The 21,114-nt window shown below is 45.9% G+C and overlaps 1 protein-coding gene across 1 annotated transcript; it reads right to left on the bottom strand.

The window, feature by feature from the left end:
- Positions 1 to 484: 484 nt before the first annotated feature.
- LBHD2 (LBH domain containing 2) lies at positions 485 to 20,849 on the bottom strand. The gene is made up of 4 exons (XM_057397152.1): positions 20,666 to 20,849; positions 7,245 to 7,335; positions 3,255 to 3,459; positions 485 to 2,621 (listed from the first exon to the last, which is right to left on the bottom strand). Exons 2-4 carry the CDS (start codon positions 7,332 to 7,334, stop codon positions 2,545 to 2,547), a joined length of 372 nt encoding a protein of 123 aa, XP_057253135.1. The 5' UTR covers position 7,335; positions 20,666 to 20,849; the 3' UTR covers positions 485 to 2,544.
- Positions 20,850 to 21,114: the final 265 nt, after the last annotated feature.

The following is a 21,114-nucleotide window of genomic DNA, read 5'->3' as shown; positions in this document are numbered from 1 at the left end:
ATGTAGAATTTTGTTGTTTCTTTGGAAAACTTATTTAGGGAAGTGCCATTGACCTCAGGTGGAAATAGGATAAGGGCCATCCAGAGCAGGAAGGGAGGGAGCGTCTGAAAGCAGATAGAGAGCACATAAAATTGGGGGAAGTGTTCAAGCAACTGTTTTTCCTTTTACAAAGTGAAAAGCAAATTAAGTGATATGTCTAACGTCATTCCTCATGGAGCTGGGCAGATGCAGATTGAAAGGAAATCACATAGCTAAAAATATGTCGTCACCACTGTTGTTTTTCCCCTAGAGTTTTGTAAAACCTCTTGACGGACAATAAAACAGCAGCATTTAAAGAGCACCTCGCATCTGCCTGGCCACCTCACCAGTGCAGCTCTCCTGCCGCAACCAGCTGCAGACTGGTCCCAGACAAGGACCTCCTCTCACTGCTCATGTGCCACCCAAACATGTAGCTCGAGCTTGTACTTGATTCTTTACGAGGAAACTGTCCCCAGGGAAGGAGGTGACAGGAAGAGCAACCAAATTTAAGAGGTGTTCTCGAACCTGTCAGTTACTCTGGTGGAATTCAGTGCTCTCACCAGAGCCCCACTCATCCAACAGAATAACTCTGTGATAGTGTAGGTAAGAAAGTCTACATCAAGAAGGCAAAACAGATTGTGATATAGGTTATGAGAGCAAAATTTAACTTAAGTATCACATTATACTATACTACACTGCTTATAAAAAGGGTCCAAGATCCCAAACACCCCAAATAATGAGCTATAGTTTTGTACATAAATTAATGTTGCTTTGAAGTAAAATAGTCTCTTTCCTTTGTATTAAACATTCATTGCACAGAATTCTTTGTAAGTAAATATATTAAATTTGGTTGCTAAGAAGGTATAAACTTATCTTATTAATACATCTGGCCAGTAAATTTTATCCACCATCACACAATTAAAAGTTTCCATTAGAGAAAATTAATACTAGAGAAAAGAAAGCACTTTGAAGTCAACTTAGGAGTTAATGGTAGAAGAAATCCTGTTATTTCATTCCACCTACAGCTAGAGGCTTCTTCCAGCTGCAACATTAACTGGAAGTACAGACCCCTAGCCAGCCCTGCAGAGATGGAGAAAGCCAACTTCTTAGCTTATGGGACACTTGTCACTGAGACACTCAAACCCTTCTGAGTACATGCATTAAACCCTTCTGAGTACACGCATTGTCTGTCTCCACTAACACTGTCTAAAGAGTAGTGTTTTGGGCTGAGACCAGTGTTCCTCCTGGTGGGAGTGAGTCTCTGGGAGGTCACCATGCAGGAAAGAGTTCACCCCTGTCAAAATGACGCCCAAATGCCCAAGGAAAATCCACTGAAGACCAGAAGTGTCCAGAGACAGCTTGTCCCACCGTGAGCTCTGGTCTCCATGGTGGCTGTGCATCTAAACAGCCAAGTGAGCCATGCCACGGGTGACGGCAGACCCTGGCACATGCACTCTCCTTGGCAGCACCGCTTGTGCAGGAGGGAGGTGGTGTGTGTCCCACCACCTCAGCCCTTCTCCACCCCTCTCCTACTGCGGGTGGCTTGAGTGGGACCTGGTGTCATGCACAATGGAGGGTAGGTTTGGGCTGTGTTACTGAGCTCTTGTCACCCACCCCCAACCACCGCCAGGCTTGGGTGAAAAGAGAAACAGCTGGGGCTCTGCACCTATGGTATACACAAAACATACCAAAAGGAGAATTGTCACAACAAGTTCTATTAATAAGGTGGGACCAATCCAACCCTGGTGGAAGCGGGAGCCACCTTGTTGGCTTCAAGGGAGGGGAGCTCACTCCACGCCACAGGTGGACCTGGTCCTGAAATGCACACGAACAGCACAATCCACCTGATCAAGCCTACCACAGACAGCCTCACTCCACAAGCACCAGCGACTAGCTATCTGCTTCATCAATGTACAGCAAGAAAGCGCTTCTGAAAAGGCGGCTAATAAAAGGCTGGTTCATCCAAATTTGCACAGGTTAGCCAAAGGGAGAGATCTGCTCTGGGCTCCCCTGGAAAGGCAGCCTGGAGGCAAATCTTACACTTGCATCTCTATACAAAAGTTACAAAACCAAATGGTGACATTATATTACATCTATTGTCCATAATATCACAGTGCTAGTTTTCAATGGCTAAAATCAAGAAAGGTTTTAGGTTTAAGACATCCCTCCTGTAGAAATCTAACCCCTTTGTCCTGCTGTTGATACCTGAAAGCAGCCTTGCTTGAAAAAGGTAAAACCAATGAAATGTGCTAATTGAAATTAGGAGCATTTTTCCCTTGATAATCTCGTATTTCCTAACACGCCCCACTGTTTCCCAAGGAAAAAATAAACAAATTACATGAATCCCAGCCTAAAAATCAAGATGTTTAAAAGAACAGTTCTAAAGCCCAGATGCTTCTTACCAGGTACTAACTAAATAAAACCCTTGCAGATTTAAATACAGGTTACTTTGACATGTCTTCAAAGTGTGTTGGCTTTCCAACAACATTCACAACTTGAAGTTTCACTTCTGAGGCCGCAGAGTTTCTACTCATCCTCTTCAGTTCTGCCTTCCACAGTATCTGTACTGCCTTCCACTTCTTTAGCTGGGTGTGCTGAAGTATCTGCAGAGAAATGGCTCTTCAGTATTTCTTTCCCCATACAGGTACAACAGCCTTTGATTCCCTGCTCCATCAGGAAGCTAATCCATTACAGTGATCCCACCTGACATGAGCAACTTTTTCTACTTGCAAACTAGCAGTTAACCACCAGCACTGCCACCCCCCTCCACTCCATGCAAGCTACACTCCAACCAGCTCTTACCCTTAGCCATAATTTCCCCACAGTGACATCACGACTCATATCTACATATTTGTGAGCTCCTGCTACACTAATGTGCTCGTGGAACACCATGATGATTTACATATGTGCAGCTGTTAAACACTTTGCTTCGAGGCAAGGAGATAGATAAATACTATCAAGCAGTTTTACAGTTTTCTAGGGTGAACTGGTGATGTGCAGTGAACGGCCTGCTGGTCATGCAAATGGCCAGCGCTGAGCCTGATGCAGATGAAAACACCATATGCCCTAAAGCTACAGGAAATTTTCAGTCCACAGGACTCCCTCTCCAGTGCAAGTGTTCCTGGGCACCCTCAAGCACCTACTGCTCTTTGGTACACTACTAACTTCAGTGCATGGCATAGCCTGAAACTGCTATTTTCCTATGGGGAACTGGGATGAAAATTACTCATTCAGACCTTCCAGATCCATCTGCTGCTGCTGCTGCTGCTGGACACAGACTCTTTGGTCACCGTGAAGACCCTTGTCCTCTGCTGATTTCAGGTCATCAGGAGGCCAGCGCAGCTCCCCACTCTCCACATCCCCGGACTCGGTCGGCTCCACTACAATCGATGGCAGTCTTTTGGACAGCTTGGGGTACTTCTCACGTGAGTCTGGGAAGGCCTGGTGAGACATTTGGGTACGCATCTATCAAGCCTTGCCCAGGGTTGCATGTTCAGAGCAGAGTACCTGCTCCATCTTAGCATCCCTTCTGCATTTGACATGCACTCCCACATCTATTAAAACCCCCCTTCAAACTGGTACAGGGCAACAGTCCTGCACAGGGAGGATTTCAAGAAAAGCTGAATCCAGCTTCTTCCTGGCCATGGGCATGGAGGGGCTATAGGTCTCAGCACACTCTCTCTGCCCATGCTGTCCCTTCCTGGGCAAAGAACCAACTTTGCTTTCCAGTGTGTCAGGCAGACGATTGCCTTGACTTGTGTGACCTGACATGCATAGTGAAAATGGAGACTTAGGTGACAAAATTCATTATGCTGCCAAATACTCATGTCTCAGTTCTGGTGGGGTTTTAGGACACAAGGTTTGTTGCTGTGTCATAAGCTAAATGGCTGCTGCAGCCCTTCTAGCTGTTGGTTTTTTACTCTGAGATCATGTTTTCTTGGAGTGACAGTTTATTAAGAAGCCACCATTCTGCAGAGCTATTTTCTGTAATGTGAAACGTTGTATTTTATGATGCGTTCATGCAAAACAATAGCCCCAGATATCACCTTTACACAGAGGGTGGTTCAAGCTACTATTTTAATTTGTCACACTGAAGCTGCAGGTCAAACACTGTGCAGCAGTTAGAGCTTGAAGCTGAACTAGGTCTTTTTAGTGAAGGATAGTGTAGCACATAGAAGTGCTTTCTTGTTTTCAACATTGATGGTTCATTTAAATCTCTCAGTACAAGAGAGTACTTTGTTTTGGATTGGTTTTTGTTTGTTTTTTTTTTTTTCTGTTGGGGTTTGCTTTGGTTTTGTTTGATTGGTTTTGGGTTGTTGGGTTTTTTTTTAGGAAAAATCATTCCAGCTCCTTCAGGATGTTAACGTAAGACAAACTCTGTTGTTGCTTCACTGAAACCTCATCTCCAGGCTGCTTCCATATACCTGCACTAATGGGCTGTAAATTTCTCCATACGGGTGGAGTTTATCTTATTTTGTTTTGGTTTATTCCACTTAAATTAAAGTCCAGGCAATGCCTGGAATTTAACACTGGTTTTCTGCTTGCTGAGGGGAACTACCCCACACACCTGCAACACATTCACTATTGTATCAGGGTCTCTGGCTAGACTGAGTGCTGCTGGTTGTGTGAGCCAGTCTCAACACAGCTCCTGCTATGAGCACAGGGAGAAACACACAGATATTCCCTAACCACCATCAAGCTGAGCATATCCTGAAGGGCATTGCCAGGGACCCGAGGCTGTCATAACCCACTTGGAGGTGTTTGCTCCATGGCTTTTGCAGCTTTCCTTCATCCCAGTAGCTGCTCTCTCTAAGAGCTTAGGGTTTAGTTGTCCCACTTGGCATCAGAGCTGGTATGGGGATGCAAGACCTTAGGAAAGGCAACTCTCTTCCTATGTGTCTGGGAAGCACTAAGCACATTTTTATCATTGCTGCTATGCCTGTATCTGACTTCCGAAGATGGGGAAGGACAGTAATTCTCATCCTCATACCCTCACTCCCTATGGTAGTGTTTCAAGGATTCATTACTCTTTGCAAATCTACACAAAGATGAAAAATGCTGTATGTTATTATTTGTGTTGCAAAATGAGACACAATTAAGAAGACATTTCTTTTGTGAGAAAGCCCTTCAGTGCAACTAGACCAAGTGAATCACTTAAGGTAAACCTTTCTAATGCCTCCCTGAGCTGCACCCACAAGGGTTTAACTTGTCCTGATCAAGCAATGTTGTTCATGCTGCCTATCAGAAAAGTTCCCCCAAACTTACCATTACACAGCCTCCTCCTGAGCCGTTTATAATTTGGAAAGACATTTCCATGGCAGCTGGCTTGACTGGGAGGAATTTTTAAGAAGCTACTAATACACTCCTGCTATTTCCAAATGTCAGACAAGGTAAAATCTCCTTGGCCAGGAGAGCTCCAGAGACACCTGTGAGCAGCAGAGAGCTCTTCTTCAGACCTAAGGTAGAGCCCACCTCCCTGAGCCTCATGCCTCAGTGGCAGAAAATAGCCATGAAATAGTGGGCAAATTGACTTACTTCCTCCCAGGGCTGCATATATGAGGTGCTGCTCAGCCTGCTTGGGTGGTAAGAAGGCTGTGTGACAGCCACCCTGTCCCCAAGCCTGCTGGCAACCCCTGGCTGGGGGATCCGATGCAATGAAATGCCTGGTTTTTCATCTGCTTTCTGAAGCCCCAGGAAATGACACACACTGATCTAAAAATACGCTAAGAGCCAACTATTAAGGCTGAAACAGAACTTAGGCAAGGCACCTGTGCGGCCTCAGCTTGGCTGTTTTTATTTATTTCTTTCTCATATGGACTTTTCTCACACCAATCACATAATGTTTTTCTTCCACTGGGGCCCAGTATTTACCATGTCCCTCCAGGAATGAGTCAGGACTTGCAGGAAGCAGAGCTGCCTGTCGGGTCTCGCTGTGTTTTGCTGTGGAAGCTGGAGTGTGTGACGAGTGGGCAGGAGACTGCAGGAAGAGAAGGGCCGGTCTCCTGGCCAGAGTGCCTGGAAGTTGCTAGAAGAAATCTAGTTTTCCCACTGAGTCACTGACTTTGGGCTGCCTCTCATTTCTGTTTGCTTTTTTGCCTCAGGTGGCCATCACTAACATGTGGATGGGACCGCCTTCTCCCAGAGGAGAAGGGTAAAGGAGCTGGGAGGGGGAAACCTCTAGAATATATGACCAGGGACACCATAGAACTGCCCTAAATACATAAGTCAAGTTGGAGCTGGCAGAGTTTAGGCAGTCTACACTAACACAGTAATGAAAACCTGGCACTAGGTAAAAAAGAGAAAAGAGAATATTGAAAAAGTGAATGAGCAGCATCTATCCTGGTGTGGTCAATGAGTCATGGGAAAGCTTATGGTACACTCTTTAACTGCATGCAGCCTTTCATTACATGCACAAGTGATCTGAAAGGAATTTGCAAAATTTCAGTTCTGACTTCCCTGGCTTCCAGGTGCTTGGTTTGAACCTGAAACAGGCTGCTCCTAGGGTGGTTTTCTGAGTCTGCCTGCAATAATACACCTTATGCCAAGAGACAGCTCGGCTCCATCAGGACACGTTTTTAGGCGGTTTGTCCCTGGCAGTGACAATGAGAGTCACGAGCACAACCACAGTGCGGGAGCTGTCAAAAGGGGTCTCAGGACGTCGTGATGTCTCCTGCTGGAATTGGCTCCTCAGGCGGGTCCATGAGTAGGTGCAGGAGACTGCCTGGAGACTGAAAATGTTCTTGCACCTGCCAGCAAATGGCCCTGGCCAGTGCTGCTGCTACGATGCCACAGCCATTTAAGTGAATTACACAATCATTTCAAATGGTCTCTTTTCTAGAAAGGGAGCTCCCTCTGAGCCTGAGGAAACTCAGCTCATCACAAGGGTGGCTGTAGAAAAGCTGTGGTACAGTATTGACTGGACATCTCTATCACATGATGATTGCTCAGATCTGAACTCTTGGTGATGGCCTCTTTGCCTGCATTCCCACAGAAACCAGGCACTGCTGTCACCATGCCACCAAGACCTGGAACCTGACAAACACCTCCTGCCAGAACTCTTACCTTTTAAAAATAAACCCTAAGTAGGATCACACATGTATTTCAGGGCTTGCTCTTCTGTCAGCTGTGCTCTGCAATTCAGCATCTACATGTATGACAGTTATTGGTTGCATTAAATTGCTTTTGAAAAGCAACTCAGGATATTTTTCAGTTTTTGCTAAAGTTACCTGACTTGAAGGGCCTCCTTCTTCCTCAGGAGTCTGGCTGAGAGCAAATTCCTCCATAACCGGTTCCCGTGTGTTCATCACCTCTGTCATGCTGCAAATATTAAAGCAGAATGGGAAAACTCAGCTGTGAGCTTTCACCCCACAAAAACATTGATTTTTCATGTTTATTAAAATAAATATGTTGCAGACTATCGTTTCTAAACAGCCCACTAAGCATTTCCTTGCACCCCAGGCCAACTGCTACTGGTGCATGCTGTGATGCAGAGCAGAGCATCAAACCCAGCTACCCCCCGAACAGCAGAGAGGACTCCCACAGATCTCAGAATTGTCTGAGTCCTCCAGTGTTATCAGAAAACAGTTTATTACTGATATATGAGCTCAGAAATGGCATTTGCTCATGAACAAGTTGTTCATGGAATTATCAGCCTTGAATTAAATTCTTATTCTGATTCTTTATAGCATCTTCAATATTTGCTCTTCCCAAATGTCTTCCATTTAGTCATGAGCCAGCACTTCTTTTTAAACTGCTAATTCCAGACACACCAGCTGTATTGGTGTCTAAGGGCCAGATTTTCAGTAATCTTTACTTGCCTGAGTGTTCAGAGAGGTGTTGAGTGGGATTTTCAAATGCATGAGGGAAGGTTTGGCACCTAAATCTCATTTAAATCCACAACTTAGGAGCCTAAGCTGTTTACGTGCCCATTAAGTACCCCCCTGTGCTGTTTAGCACCCAAAGCACTACAGCGCTGGTCCTTGACTTCTCCTTGTTCTGCTGGGCACCCTGGAGCAGAAGGATGAGATCTGGCTGCAGCCCTTGCTGCAGGGAGCTCAGCCCAGCCCATGGCTGGGTAGCTGCAGGTTCCCATGGCATTAGGGTTTTCCTCACATTTGAGATTTATAAATACAGCATTTTACTGGAAAATTAAGGATGTTTGAAAACTTCATAGTGCATATTAAGCACGTAGGAGCAGACAGAGCCTGAACCACTCTATTTGACCTAAAAACTGAAGGGGCCACCTTCATTTTGGATGGAAATACATCAACCCTGGGTGGGTTTTGCACCAGGCATTTCGCTCTCCCTAGATGGCATTTGTCAGGTACAGCAGCTAATGGCTGCTGAAGCCTCCTGCAGCACACAGAGTGTAAGCATCATCAATTACACCACCCTGCCACCTGCCACAGCAAGCACCCCTTTAGGCACAACTAAATGCTGCCATTAATTCTGGTCCTGCTTCGCCCAAAAAAGCCTTCCTATTAAAGGCTGCTCCTACTGGGAGATCCAAACTAAAATATTTTATGGACAGCTTGTTTCAGGCCTATATTACCAATTACCCACAAAACTAAATTTTAGAATATCTGCAATTACTACAAAGCCCTTCACAATGACTTTAATTAGCTGTAGCACAGAGCAGCGTGATATCACAAGAGACCTTCACTCCCACAGCATCATACTTGAAAAAGGGCACAGCAGACCCAGGAGTCACTTGAGCTCAGCTGTGGGCCAGGACCCAGCCCTATGGGCATCCACCAGCTTAGGGAACAGCCCTGAAGTGCCAGCCTTGGACCCAACCAACACTGAATTAGACAGCACATTTAATGGTACACATACATATATCAGCCTCTGGAACTCAGCAAGAATCGGAGCACCCCCCAACTTACACAGCCTGAATCCTCCCAGAGCCATGACAGAGTAGAAAAGGGACAGATTTTGCCTGCTAGGAAATGAGTGTTGAGCTCCCTAGCCTTTCTTACATCTGTACCCTCCCCAGAGATACCACATCAGAACACCACAAACCACCTACTCAATAAAATACATCTATCTGTTTTCTGGACACATGCTTTTAGTCTTGCAGCATCCAGCAGGCCATGGACACCATGGCACTGGTCACCCATGGACAGCAGCACTGAGGGAGTGGTGATGTGGAAATGGGAGACTCTTTCCCGGAGCTGTTCTTGCCACCCAAGACAACACTTAAAAGGACACAGCCATGCTCTTGTACCCTTCCTTGACAAAACCAAAGCAGCACTCCCTCCACTGCATCCTCCTTCTGATCCCCATCTTGATGTTCATACAGTTCTTGCCCTTTTTCCCTGTCCCTGGTCTCTCCCTCAGTCCTAGAGGGACCCTTTTGTACCCCCCCTGCTGCCTTTCCATCAGTGCCCCTGCAGATGACCACACTGGGCCTTAGCAGGACCCTGCTCTCTCACCCCAGCTATTTGAGAAGAGTTGGTCTGGGGGCTATCACACTGCCTGTGATCCGGATCTGGCCATGAGCCTGGGGGAGCAAGGGCCCACTGCTCTGACCGTGTCCAAGATGAACATCTTTCTTTTTGGTTCCTTTTTGGAATTCAGTGCCCAATCCCCAGCTGTCCTGGACTGCAGAGAAAAGGAAATGAGAAAGCGTGTGTCTGGGTAAAAAAAATCTTGGAGGCTTTGGGTGGGGAATGGAATTTATGAAGTCTTGGGCTTGGCTACCATGGAGAAGACATGTCCCACTGCTGTGTGTCCTGGGGGTTGGTCCCCACCAGTCACCAGCAGACTTCTGCAGCTGCCCACAGCTGGCTGGTTTATTTTAGCAGCCTTTCAATAAGTACCAAGTGTTTAAAACCCTTCTCTGTCCTTTTTCCACAGAACATTCACACATGCACTGTCAAATGTGCCATATGAGCTCAAAGAAGTTGTTAAGACCTCATGAAATTCTATTATTGAGCAATAATGGGCTCTGTGCTCCCCTAAGACCACATTATACCCTGCAGATTATTTCTAAATGACAAAGACAAATGATTCTGGCTAGGAAAATGATGACAGTCCTTCCAGAGTTACAGCAGATGCCTCACTGAATCAGCTCCCAAGATGTTAAAGCCCAGGCCATTTCACAAAATCTGTGCAACTGAAGGCTTTGATTGAATAGGATGGCAGAAGTGATTGTACTTGATGTGTTTCAAAGAAGAACATGGGTCCATGCAATTGGCAAAGGAATTAAGCTTTAACTGGAATAGATTAATTGTTCTCAGTCTCCAGTTAGAAACAGTAAAGGAAAGCAGAAGAATCTATATTGGCTGTGAAAGCAGTGATGCTTCTAACAAGCTTAACTAGGTATTTAACTCTAAAAATAACTAGATGTAAAATTGGGAATTCCACTGCAAATCTGTTCACCTGAAACTTTGAAATCACCTGTAGGACATCACTGAGTCGTTTATAAAGCCACAGAATCTGAAAAGGGGAGTTGGTGGCTGCTTAGGGCTTTTTTAATTATGATACAATTTATGTGCAGGAGAATTTTTTATTTTCCAGCCACTTTTGATGGAAAAATATTGAGCCACTTTTGGTGCTGCTTTTATGTGAGACTTATTAACATACATCAGAAAAATGGCTGATAGAAACAAATTATTGTAAGAACTATATCTCTTAAATTCGGTCTTGTGGTCACCTTATGTATGGTAGATGCTGATATCACCAATGACATACAGTAGCCATAGTGATGCAAAACATGGAATAAATAGCATTTACAAACAAAGAATAAATTTTGTTCTGGTGGATGAGTCACCCACTCTGAACCAGTGAATTCAGAGATGCATTTACTTCCCCTAGATTTAATGAAGCACAAAGATATCAGTTAAGGGTGGGAAAAAATATTGTGCTTGCTTTTCTGTGAGAAAACTACTTTTAGAGAAAATTGTCTTAAACGCAACTGCTACAGTTGCAGGACCACACCATACTGATCTTTTCTGGAGGCATGGAGGGAACACACAGCTCACTTTCAGCTATTTGTGATGGCACTAACAAGGTCAGTGATGGAGCAATATATAGGTTGACAAGTGCCATCTACCATGAGGAAGCGCTCAGAAACAATGCACACACTTTTATTTCAGGTTTTGAGCAGAGGACAGAACTGATCTGTGAAATTCCTGGTGGCAAAACAGTATTTGAATGAAGACCAACTTCAGGATTCAAGAACATGAAGTACTTATGTGGCTATGGAAAACAGGCAGGTTGCATGATGCAAGCAAAGATTTCGTTCAGAAGAGGGGCAAACCCACATTTTATGGGACTGGCTGAGCCATGGTTAGTAAGAGCTATTACCTGAAGCAAGGATAAACCTGGAAGATGCTCAGACATGCACCAAACTGAGGCCTATCCTGCTCCCACCTCACCAACCAGGACAGGCAGAAAAAGGGGCCACCCAGCCAGGGCATGAGGCTTCACAGGGGATATGTGGCAAACGGAGGGCAATGACAGAAAAGAGCATTTTACCTTCAATCACATCAGTGGATAGCACTTCCAAAACTGTCCTTGCTGCAGGCGTTCACGTTGCTGACAAAATGTTGTGCAAACTCTGTCAAATCCTAAAAGTGCCTGAAAGAGATGATACAAGAGTCAGAGCATGCAACCAAAGTGAGAACACTGTCAGTGACCAGTGAGAAAGAGTACTACTGAAAACTTGCTGCAGAAACTCATACTGTGAAGGTCTGTATCATTTTCTATGCCAGATGGGATGTGATCTCACTAAGGATGCTGCTGGTAGCATACCTTGTGAATTAAAAAGGCAATTAATGTTCCAAAAACACCCAAATCTCTTAGCTGAAATACCTTGCAATCAGACTCTTTTTGTGATGCTAAACCTTATTCCTTAGTGTAAACTACATAAAAACTGCTGAAACTGGGACACTCTGAAATTCTCCCATACAGGAATTTTTATGACGGTTGGAAAATCAGAAAATAAAAACGCTTACACTTATTTGGCAGGATCAGTGTGCTTAGTGAGAAACAATTCAAAAGAGCAAAGAAAGCTATTCTTGCTCAAGAAGCTACTGGGCAAGACACAAAGAAGATGAAATACGTTGAAAGAAGAATACCTTAGGATTACATTACCATCATTCTTTCAGATGTCACAGAAGTGATTTTTTCAAAGGTCTAGTTTAAACTGAAGGTAAAACTTTGACTGGTATCAGGACAGGAAACCTTGTGGGCAGAAGTAAGGATTCCATCATTTTGAAGTGTGAATCACTTATTTCTTATGACTTGTCTGTCAGGACGTCCTAGCTGCTAGGAGCTTGAGGAGTTACAGTGCTGAAATATAGCCAGTATCTTGGCCAAAGATGATTTTCTGAGAAATTTGTTTAGCCCTACAGCTTGCCAAATATATATTCATGCCAGCCACAGCTATTTCCTTGGATGGGAAAAAGGTGTTTTCAGTGAAGTGAATAGCACTAGTGTATATATTTTATATCCTCCAGTGTTTTGGATTCCAGCCCAAGTGATTTAACAAATCTACCTGCACTGGAAGCCTTCCTACCAAGATTTATAACACTGGACTAACAGCACACTGATTTTATTCAAGAACAGTGACAGTGAAAAAATAGTGCACTGCATTCTGGAGTTTCTTCATAAACCATAAGCCACGCCTATTGCAAATTAGGGAAGCAGGAAATCACATCTCCATCCCCAGGATTCAATCCAGAAGGTTTAATTCTTGTCTGGCAATTTTCCTTCCTAACCAATGATCAAACCAACTTCAGAGACTAATGTTTTGTACCTTAAAAATTCATGACTACAGTCAGTGCTTGTCTCTTGACGGCAACCAGAGAGCATCCAATACCATACTATCTGCTCTGGGAAGATTTTTATCCCACTACCCATTAAAAAACCACTGCTATTAAACCTATGAAAATTCAACACAAAATCGCCTACCTTCAGTCTGTTCTTTAGAAAAGACTGTGTTTAATAAGAACCGTTATTGCACTAAGTTATCTGTCAGTGAGAGACAAAACGGTGTAAGAGCTAACAAACCAGGAACCACATGGCCACTGGTTGGAATTCAAGCCAGGCCACTCACTATTTAGAGGTATCTTCAGATACCTGGTTAGCAGCATATAAGGATCCACACAGTACTGAATGAACTAAGCCAACATCCACTGCTTTTCCAGTCTCAGTAAAGGACTTCTGGACTGAACTGACTCAAGACCAATCTCCTACCCAATGTTTTGGGCAACTCTGCCCTATGCCAAATGCAATGCTTGAGAAGAGATGTCAGCCTCTGGGAGTCAGCTACTTCAAAGCTGTAATAAAAAAATCTCATAGGGACTGCAGTGTGGAAGAAATCCCTTCTCCCAGCCCCACAGTCATATTTAAAAACAGAAAAGCTTCTTCCCAGTCAAGACTGTTGAAAAGTTCAATGCTTCCAGTGTATAAACCTACCAGGATGCATTTATTCTCTGAAGAGGAAATATTCGCTTTAGCTACCTGATAGATGTTATTACCTTCTTTGGCTGAAAGTAGAGAAAACACAAATATCCTTCCTTCTGTGATACTGCTTAATCTTTTAAAAAACAGGCATGACTGCTGAGACTGTGAGACAAACCTTTACTGCAATGGAAACAGTCTGGAAATAACTCAAGTGAAACCTTTCTCCGTTTATCTGTTCTTGTCCCTTCTTACTTTTACCCTGCTTTACAGCTGCTTTGCTGATGAGTCCAGCTTGGAGCCCATTTGCTCAATGCATCCTCTCCCAATTTACCCCACTTCTTCCCCCAGAATAACTTGCCCTCCTTTGCCTCAGCTTGATAACCATCTTCTTCTATGGCTTCAGGAGTACCAATACAGCTGGTACTGGTACCAAGAAGCCTCAAATCTGAGACACCAGTGACTCTGGGCTTGGAGAGCCATGCTACACCTCCCAGTAAAGAACAGTTGATTCAGGGACTATTCCAAAGAGCTGGTCATGTTCTGCCTCTTTAGGAGCCATAGCAACCTTAGCAACTATGCAAAATGTGAGGAGATGCTACCAAGGGAATGATAAGAGAGCTGGTTCCACCAGTGAAACCAAGCAATGCTTCAGGGGTGGCCCCTTTGCCCAGATCAAGGGCCCTCAGACTCCCACCCCACACAAACGGATGGATATCCACCTGTGCTGTTTGGCATGGGACAAAAACCCAGGCACCAAAAGGTGCCTTCTCTCCCACTTTGGAAAGCATCTGGGACACATTATGTGTTTGGAATTTCTACACCACAAGGACACAGTCCTTCCTGGTGGGGTGGTCTCAGCACCCACAGGACAACTAGTCCTAGGGAGGAGAAGCAAAATGTTGCCTGGCTTTGCTTCACAGCAGATGAAGACTTTCCTTGGGATAAATTGACTGTGAATTGCAGAGTACATGTTTTTAAAGCACTTGCGTTTCATCAGGCAAACAGAAATAGGAACAGGACACAGACTGCAACCCTGGCAGCCCACAGACTGGCCGCTTGATAAAGCAGTCCTGTGTTTGAGAGGTGCTGAGCTCCAGATGCTTCCCTGGGAGGCAGCAGCACCTCCAGCATCGGGTCACTTTTATTTAGAGATGCCTCCTACTCTGAAAGGATCACCCCTCCTCCCCAGCTGCCCTAGTGATAGAGACAACTGGCAGAGTGAGACCTGACCACAGAGTGCTAGGGCTGCTGCAAGATTAGCAGGGGCTGTGAGACAGCCTCCTCCCCTCATGGACTTCCCTTGTTAACCGTTCCCCCACTGAGCACTCATGGAACTATGACGATAACAGCCTAACAATACCACATTGAAGGTGCACCTTCTAACAACTCAGTGCAGATAGGCAGCAGAAACTGGCCTTGAACTGGCCTTGAAAAATTTGCTCTGTGTGCAAATATATCATTTTTCTGGCACTGCAGAAATGGGAGCCCTCCCCTTCTTATTTCAATGGGACAATTGAAGGGCTTTACCAGACCCATGTTTAAATTGTGCTGGAGAGACACTCCCCATGAGGCTTCACAGGCTCAGCCTTGTGTGCGGGGACTGTAAAGACCAAGCTCTGGGAGCTCACCCATGCAATCTCAGTGCACATGCGGTTCCCACTGACTTCAGATAGTGCCTCAAACAAACCAGGAGTTCAGCCTTGGGCATCCGGTCCCCCCCTCTTCACCCCAGTAAAGCCTCTGGATAAATGCAAACTTTTCTTCATTCAAGGAGTTTAGTCTTTGTGTGTGCTACAAAAAGAAACCCCTGCTATTGATTACAAGGAAAACTGGGACAGAGCATGCATAAGAATGGTGCTGGGCAAGAGAAGCAATGGTCTACTGCTTGATTTTTGCAAAGTGGAAAATTTCAATGTGCCACATTAAACCCTGCTCCGCAATTCCCAATAAACAAACAGGTCCAAGGACTTCTTCCACCCAGAAGAAGAAAGGTTGCCTTATTTGGGCCATTCTGCTGGAGCAGGTTGAGTTTGGCTGGAGTGGATGAGTGGGCCATCTAGGAAAGAGCTACAGTTGTTGTGGTGGATGAAACTATTAAGGGGCTGCTCACACGGTACCAGAAGGTGCACATCCCTGCAAGGAAATGTCAGCTGGCTTTTTCTGGGGCTTCTGTGGATCCATCTCTTCTATGTCTCAGTCTTACATTACTCAGTCTTAGGAGGATGGAGCTACAGCTTAGACCCTGCAGTGCTTCAGGACACACAGGTGTCCTGGGCCATGCATAGGTAGGACCATGCCCAGTAGCTCAGCTGAAGATGGGACACTAGCATCTTCAGCATTTTGGCACAACATAGAGTAAGCACTTACCTCATTGACACCCTTCAGCCTCCAATTTCCATGACTGCCTACTGAGCTCAGCTTTTGGACACTGCAGATAGGAACTTGGACGGCTCCTTTATTTCTCCTGCTTGCACATCTGTAATGGATGCACTTTATGAAGTGTTGTGGATTCCATGGGACTAGTGAAATGTAGATTACCACATGGGCCACAGAAGATAAACGCGTGTGTGTATGAACTGCTATTTAAACATCCCACTTCTTTTTGGATGCAAATCTCTTCCCTAAGCAACTGAGAGAAGTGCGATATGTGTCAGAGTCTGGAGATTAGAGATCTGTTCTGTTCCCTCATCTCAGAAGCTCTTGTCTTCGGCCACCCACGCAGTACTTGAGTTCTGCTCTCCACAGGCCAAAACTGCCTTCCTCTCCTCGGCAGCATGTGCTCTGCAGACGATGCCGATCTCTCTCAGGAAGCAGCGAGATGAAATGACTCTCAATGTGGAGGAGCAGGCATTTCACCACGAGACACAGCACATAGTTTGGGAGAGCGAAAAGGGGTAGGAGGCTGCTATTTCCAGACCGCGCTGCCTCTCACGGCTAACTTTGCAGTGAGCTGCAGTTTTTACTGTTCCTGCTCCAAAGTAGCTCCTGGGGTAAATATCACCCTGGGGAATTTCTCAAACACTCATCTGTGGACTACCAACGCTAGGAAACACAGGCTTGCAAAGGCCATGGTCCTGGCAGATCACTCTAACTCAGCCTCCGCCTCCTTGATGCCTCATGTTGCACAGAGAGACACTGGGGAAGTGTTGTTCTGACATCTCCTGCTCCTGGAGCACCATGACTACACGCAAGGCTCAAATTCCAGTTTGTTGTAGTTGTCCAAGTTCCTACCGGCCCTGTTTGCAAAAAGGAGCTAGAAACTTCACTCAAACGGTCAAAGAAGGAAAAAGAACTAAATGTGCCTGCATTTAACTACCACAGTTTTTAAAGTAATCTCATGATTTGAGCATGATTTAACTCAGTTTTTTTTCAAATGATGTTCGAATGGGTGCTTCCTTGGTGGGTTTTATTTCTTCTTTTTCTTTCTCCTGGCTACTTTAGAGAAGCTAATTTATTTCAGCTCTTTGATCTCAGCACTAAACTACCTGAACTTCCTCGTGGAAGATGCCACAAGGGATAGGTATGGCAAGGGAGGAGAGTAGGGCAGCCAGCCAGGATGCTCAGGGGTAGGGATGAGGAGTAGCTAGCCAGGAAGCATGTGCAGAGCAGCGGAGGGAGGAAGAAACATAGCAGATGGGAAGAATGACTAAGCCAGCTCCTCCAAATGCTGGTAGACCTTGGTATCATGGAAATCTCCATAGAGCCCTCAGGAACCATGTGCCAAGAGAAAGTTGGATTTATTTTTCTTAACACCATATTCAGCAGCTAATTGATGTGAGAGAACCTCATTGAGAAAACAGCCCCATCGAAATTAGAGATAAGCCTCAACAATCTGTTAAATGTTTTTAGAGGTATCTCTTCATGTTTTCAGAGGTATCTTTGCTGTGCAAATACTCTCTCATCTGAGAACTTGGTTTTGGGATAGGAGGTGCCTGTGCCAAGCAGAGTACTTCTGAGCTCTGCTCACACAGTGAGTCTTGCATTGGCTTCAGCTTCTCAAAACAACCTTATGAAGCCAGCACCTTACAAATCAGTATATCATTCCTTCTAATGCAGAGCAACTGTTTGTTACTAAAGGGTCTCAGAAATAAATGCTTTTGTTTCTGGAAGATTATGATTCTCCCATTCCTCATATTTCCTGCCACAGTTGTCTCTCATCATTACACCTGTGATCTGGGAATTGGTGACAGATCAAAATTAGCTTCCTGCGCCCTTTCTGCTATTCCCTAGGTATTTCTGGACGGTCTTGAATTCAGAAAATAAGTGGGGAAAAGAGGTTATCTTAGAGCATCAACACAGAGTAGGAGATTCTTACATTGAAATGTCATGGGAAATGGATTGTGAAATGCCTAATGTCTTTCTAGTGCTGTGAAAGAATACTCCAGACAGTCTATGTCTGGGTTCATTTCTGGGTAACAGAATAAGGTAAGAGGTTAGGTACTGTCAGGTGGAACAATATTTATTTAATGGCTAAACTAGTTCTTCCCTTATAACTTTGGGAAAATTAGAATATGGTGCTATTAGTGCTGTAATATGATGCGATATTGAGCATTTAGTAGAGAACTTAGTAAAGCCAACACGGCAAAAGTGTTAGATTTAAAATACAAGCAAACGAAAACCCAAAAGACACTCTTAAAGAGTACAAAGACAATGAAGAGACTTTTAATGTCCCCTGTTGGTAGTTAAGGGCATAACCGCAGGTGTCACGACATCACAACTCAACACTGTTTTTTTCTAGAAATTAAAAGTCCGTCACCATAATTGAATTTCCAAGTATGGGAGGCTCAGCCTGAGATGGAGGATATGAGAACAGCGCGTGCTATCGCAGTAGGAGGGGGCACGATGGAGGGTGAGGACAACACACAGCTAAAAATAATGAAATGATGAAAAAAATAAAAATGCAGTATGTTTGTTTTTTTAATGAGTCATTAATGCTGAAAGCAGATAAGCAGATATGCATCAATAGGGCTATGAGTCCTCCTGCCAACCAATTAATATGCACCTTCTGGATCTAGAGGTCTCCTAAATATTTGCACAGAAGGGACAGAATTCAGATGAAAATTCAGGTTACATCTTACAGAAGTTACAGTGGTCTCAGCAGTGGAGATGGACTTGGACTATTTTCTCCTAGTCCTACAGGGAGACAGCACTGTGGGGCAAAATGCCGTGGAATCAGTCAATGCACCCTGGTGAGAGCAGGGGATTGTCCTGCTGGACCACAGTTTCTTCCAGTACTGGTATCCATCCGCTCTGCAGAGGATGGCACTGGTCATGCTCTCTCCAAACTATGAAGGAGAGGTGATCCCAGTCCCTAAGGACTTGTAATCAAAGAGAGACAAAGGCTGAAACAGGGGGCTGAGACAAGGTTTGAAGGACCTGTTGGTATCAATTGGTCTTTTTCATTCTACCCGGGAGCTGTTGGTTTGGCAGTTTTCCTGGGGTTTGCAATAAAGCCTTCATTTGAAGATGGAAAATGCAGGAAATTGATTCATTTACAGATTTTTCCAGAGAATGTATGCATGTCTAAGGAGCAAAGGGAAGGGCTCTTGCTGAAGCAGATGCTAGTCTCCTTGAAGTCCTGGCAGGGTGCCTCCTGCCTTACATGACACAGGATCTGCCCCGGATCAAGGCTTCTCTGACCAACCTCTCCAAAATAGACAAATGTGGTTAAATAGGCTCAAATGCAGGGGTGTAATTTCAGAAACGAGGGAGAAGGAGCAATTTCAGCCTGTAACACTGTGGGGTTGATACCTGATCTATGCAAAAGCCTGTTGCTTAATACAAAGAGATCATTGTGAGAAGGGAGGGAAAGTAGCAACTATATTTGCACATTCATCTCTTCTGCTAAAGTAATGTGCCAGGGACTTTGGAGAAAATTCCACTTCACTGACAAATTGTCAGTCTAGATTGGGAAAAGCAAGGAAACCAGGTCAAGCCATTCCCTGTTTGCTTGTTTTCTCTCTGTAATCATAATGTTGACTCTGAAAATATTGTTTTTTTAATGGGATATTAATTACCAAAATCCTGAGCTGTGAGCTGGATTCTTTTCTGGGCACAAAATTGATTGTTCATTAAATCTAAGAGATGGAAAACATTGGCTTGAGCCTGGTTGTGTGTAGGCAGATGTCCCCACTTTACTTTCATTTCAGGCTACTCATAAGGACGCATTGTGCCAGGAGCCAGGCTAGAGGACAGGTGTGAGCACCAACTTCTGGGTCCTTCAGTAAGAGTTGAGCCTATAGCCAGCAGGGCTTCCTTTGCTGCACTGCCTATACGACTGCAATAACGATCCCAGTCACGAAAAGACTAATGGAAACAAATGTTCCCTCTGTCTATCGCTTATTGTGGCTTGAGGGGTTAATGGTATATCCAGGCTCACCTAACTCCCCTCTGTCACTGTAGGCATATTCAGAGATCTACAAACACGGCTCTGTCCCAGATGAAGAGAAAAATTTTGTGGTATGTTCGTTTGGCAGCTGGAAAATATTCACACCGCTTGCCCAGAGTGAAACACAGTCCTCATTTACAGAGCAAAGTAAGGTTTTTCTTTCTCTACAAGTAATCGTATGTGTGGCATTTGCTACCTGATGGGAAAAGCAGGATTTCAGTGCTCTTTTACCCAGTTTAGCTAGGCTGCAAGCAAAAGTATCACTGTGTTAAACTTGAGCTTTCCTACCCGCTTCCTCGCCTCAAAAGTTGCCTTGGAAAAAAAAAAAACAGAACTGGAATAAACGAACAGCTGAGGCGATGGCAGCCCACAAACCAACAGCTCCCTCAGTGCTATGCTCATTCATCAGGATTCCCTCACACAGCCCTGTCGGCTGCCGAACAAGTTGTTGCTGGGTTGGTTTTTTTTAAAGGAGAGCCAGTTTTTCAGTGAATTCTCCTGAACGTCCTTCACTCAGAAGAGTAAGAATCTGTTGAAACAAGCCAAGTCTAGGGCTCACTTTCTGCCCCCCCGTTACCCCTTTAGCCAGGCGAAGGAGTGACTTCTCCCCGCACCGCACCGCGCCCCGCTCCCGTCGCCCCACCCGGCTCCGGCTCCGCTACGGCGGCGCTGCACCGCGGTGGTGGCACGGTCCCGGGAAGCGGGTTCGTGCCTCCCCGGCGCTGCCAGCGGAGGACTTACAGGTGTCGGCTCTTCCCGAGCTACCGCTGGACCCCGCAGGCGTGTCCCTCCACCCGCGCCTCCCCCGAGCCCGGCGGAGCCCCCCCGCGTCCCGGCGCGGCTCACCGGCGGGGCAGGCGAGGCGAGGCGAGGCGGCAGCCGCCCGCCGCCCATGCACGGCGGCAGAAGGGAGCCGGCAGCTCCGTCAGCGCGTCCGCATCCTCCCGGGCCGGGCGCTGGCACCGCCGCCGCGGCACCTCCCCGCCCGCAGACCGGCCCCGCCACTGCCAGCGCGGGGAAACCACTCCCCCGGCAGCGCCTGCGGGGCGGCGCGCAGACACGGCCCCCCGGCACGGCTCGGCCCCCCGCCGCTCCCCGGCCGCCCCGCGGGGGGGGGGGAAGCGGGGCGCAACCCTCTCCTTCCCGGCCTTTTGTGCCCCGAGCGGTTTCCCCCTCGCCTTGCTCACGGGTGTGGGGCTGATACGGGGGTCGTTCCCTGCTGAGAAAAGGCTGAATTCAGCAGCACAAACTTCTGGTTCTGTTTTGAGGGGGGTTGGCGGGGGGGGGGGGGGGGG

Source organism: Pezoporus wallicus, unplaced genomic scaffold (assembly GCF_028554395.1).
Source record: "Pezoporus wallicus isolate ANWC-B61680 ecotype Strahan unplaced genomic scaffold, APGP_CSIRO_Pwel_v1 contig_7068, whole genome shotgun sequence".
NCBI lineage: Eukaryota > Metazoa > Chordata > Aves > Psittaciformes > Psittacidae > Pezoporus > Pezoporus wallicus.
Note: the sequence above shows the minus strand (reverse complement) of the source record. Positions and strands in the feature narration are given on the sequence as shown.

Coding starts and splice junctions, on each gene's coding strand:
- LBHD2 (XM_057397152.1), bottom strand. CDS start 7,334: ATGACAGAGGTGATGAACACACGGGAACCGGTTATGGAGGAATTTGCT. Junction 3,460..7,244: donor AAGGAGGCCCTTCAAGTCAG/GTAACTTTAGCA, acceptor ATGTCTCACCAG/GCCTTCCCAGACTCACGTGA. Junction 2,622..3,254: donor GCAGCAGATGGATCTGGAAG/GTCTGAATGAGT, acceptor ATTTCTCTGCAG/ATACTTCAGCACACCCAGCT.